Source organism: Bombus pyrosoma, unplaced genomic scaffold, assembly GCF_014825855.1.
Source record: "Bombus pyrosoma isolate SC7728 unplaced genomic scaffold, ASM1482585v1 HiC_scaffold_4725, whole genome shotgun sequence".
Taxonomy (NCBI): domain Eukaryota; kingdom Metazoa; phylum Arthropoda; class Insecta; order Hymenoptera; family Apidae; genus Bombus; species Bombus pyrosoma.
The window spans coordinates 337,604-340,152 of record NW_025219985.1 but is presented as its reverse complement, the minus strand read 5'-3'; the positions used below and the strand labels follow the sequence as shown (position 1 = coordinate 340,152).

At 62.7% G+C, this 2,549-nt stretch overlaps 1 protein-coding gene across 1 annotated transcript; it reads right to left on the bottom strand.

The window, feature by feature from the left end:
- Window positions 1-1,041: 1,041 nt before the first annotated feature.
- On the bottom strand, window positions 1,042-2,331 carry LOC122577494. Its single transcript, XM_043748827.1, has one exon. The coding sequence runs from the start codon at window positions 2,329-2,331 to the stop codon at window positions 1,042-1,044; it is 1,290 nt and encodes a 429-aa protein (XP_043604762.1).
- Window positions 2,332-2,549: the final 218 nt, after the last annotated feature.

Here is a 2,549-nt window from a genome sequence, read left to right as displayed (position 1 = left end):
CGGCCGCCGTCGCCCTCGGGATCAGGGAGTCGAAGTGCGGCCCGAACGTCCACTGGCTGTCGATGTCGAGACCCAGGTATCGCATTCGCGATCCCACCCCGACGGTTTCTCCCTCCATGTTTATGCTCAGACCGGGCGGGGGAGCCCCCCGCTTGTTTTTGTCGTAGAACCAGATGGCCTCCGACTTCACAGGGGAGACGCTTAGGCCCAGTCCGCGCACCGCCCGTATCGCGCATGCCGTTGCGACTTCGCCGACGCGCAACGTCTCGTGCCACCCGCGGCCCCCGACCAGGACCAAAGTGTCGTCAGCGTAACACACCACGGTCGCGCCCGGAGGCATCGGGCAGCGCAGTACCTCGTCATACGTAATAATCCACAGAATCGGCCCCAATACCGAACCCTGCGGTACGTCGCGCTCGACCGGCCGCCTTTCCTCCCCTTCCCTGCCGGTGTAGCATACCCACCTGTCGTCGAGGTAGGCGCGGATCAGCCGAACGAGGTAGCTGGGAACCTCGAAGTGTTCCAGGGCCGCCACTATCCTGTCCGTTAAGGAGTTGAACGCGTTGACGATGTCCAGAGATACCGCCAACGCCACGCCGCCACGGGAAGTCATGTCTTCTGTGCGTGCCCGCACGCGCCTGATCGCGTCGATCGTAGAGCGCCCCTTCCGGAAGCTATACTTCCATACTAAGCAGGAAGGCTTTCCTGCCAGCTCGGTACTTGCTCCGCCATGTGTCGTTCCAGTCGGGCGGCGACGACTCTCTCGAGGATCTTACCGACCTCGTCCAGCAGGCATATCGGCCGGTACGCCGACGGCGTACTCATCGGTCGTCCCTCTTTACGGAGCAGGACCAGCCTTGCTGTTCGCCATGCCCGGGGGTAGACTCCCTCTTTCAAGCATTTTGTGTAGAGGCGCCCGAGTTTGGGAGCCATGATCCCCATTATTTCCCCCCAGATCCGGCCCGGTACTCCGTCCGGAGCCGGCGCCGTATCGCGGGAGGCCATTCTTCTGGTTGCCTTCCGCAATTCTTCCTCCGTGACTTACCAATCGTCCGTCCACTCCCCTGTCCAGGCTGTGTCCTGCAGCTGTTCTGCTGCACTGTCCTCTTGCGACGGGAAGAGCGTCTCAACTATCTGCTGCAGCAGCTCCGGTTCCATCTCCGCCGTTGCCAGGGGACCCTTCGCGCGAAGTTTCCGCGTCACTGTCTTGTATGGCCTTCCCCATGGGTCGGCCTCTACCGCTTCAACCAGTTCCGACCACGCACGGTTCTTCGCGGCCGTAATGGCTTTCTGCAGCGAGCGCCGCAGCACGCGGTACACTTGGTACCGCCGTGGGACTTCTTCCTCGTTCCGTCGTCGCCAACTGCGGGCCCTCAGGTACCGTCTTCGTGCCCGGACGCATCTCGCCCTCAGCTCCGCGATGTCGGGGGTCCACCAGTGCACGGCTCTGCTCCGCCCAGTGCCCAGCGTGGTTCGTGGCATGGACGCGTCGCAGATTGCCGTCATGTCTCGCCGGAGGTTCTCAGCCTCTTCCTCCACGCTTGTTTCTGTCTGGGTCATCGGTGCCTCCCAGTTCCAGGCAGCCACTGTCGCAGCCGCTCGAAGTAGATCTCCGTCCTTCTCCTTGCTTTTCCACCTTGGTGGTGGGCGCGCACTTCCTCTTCTCCGTGTGTCGCGGCCATTACCGGCGGTCACCGTTCCAGGTTCAGGCATGCCTTTCACCTTCATGAATATGTAGAGGTGGTCCGAGAGTGTCTCGATCCCTTCAGCTACTCTCCAGCCTGTGAATGTGTCAGGGGAAGCCCAAGTGATGTCAACGACTGAGTTCCCCCTCCACGTCACGCAGGTGCTGGTCGTGCCCCTGTTCACCAGCAGGAGCCCAAGTCCCGCGGCCCAGTCTGACAGCGCGCGGCCGCGCGCGTTGGTCCTGGGGTTTCCCCATTCCGCTGAGTGCGCGTTGCAGTCTCCTAGCACCAGTATCCTCCGGGGAAAGTGCCGTCTGACGCAGTCGCCAATCCCGTCCAGGAACTCCTCGAACGCTGCCCATCCGCTGTTGGGTGATACGTACACGCCGACCACCACCATCCCTGCCCACTCGACCGCGACGTATCCGTTCCCGCGCTCCAGCGGGACTCCGTATGTGTGCGCCCCCGGCGTTGATGTCCAGGTGACCGCTACCATTCCGTCTGCATCTCCGGTCCAGTCCGGGGCATCCAGAACTCTATATGGTTCGGCCACTACTGCTAGGGCGACCGCGCTCTCTCGTACCGTTTGGTAGAGCAGGTCTTGTGCTCTTCTCGACCGTCCTAAGTTGGTCTGGAGGATGCGCATTCTCAATCACCTAATGTCTTCGCCTCCGTGGCTTCCTCCGTGCCAGCCTCTCTGCTCACCGGCTCAGGGTCGGCTCCCTGCGGCAGCGAGTCCCTTCCGCTGCCACTTGCGACCGTGGATCGGCGGGTGATTCCTCCTGCTTTCTTCTTCGGGAGGGCGCAGGCCGGTCCCCCCATCCTATGTACCGATGGTGCCCCGAGCGCCTCGCAGATCAGGCA

Coding starts and splice junctions, on each gene's coding strand:
- LOC122577494 (XM_043748827.1), bottom strand. CDS start 2,331: ATGCGCATCCTCCAGACCAACTTAGGACGGTCGAGAAGAGCACAAGAC.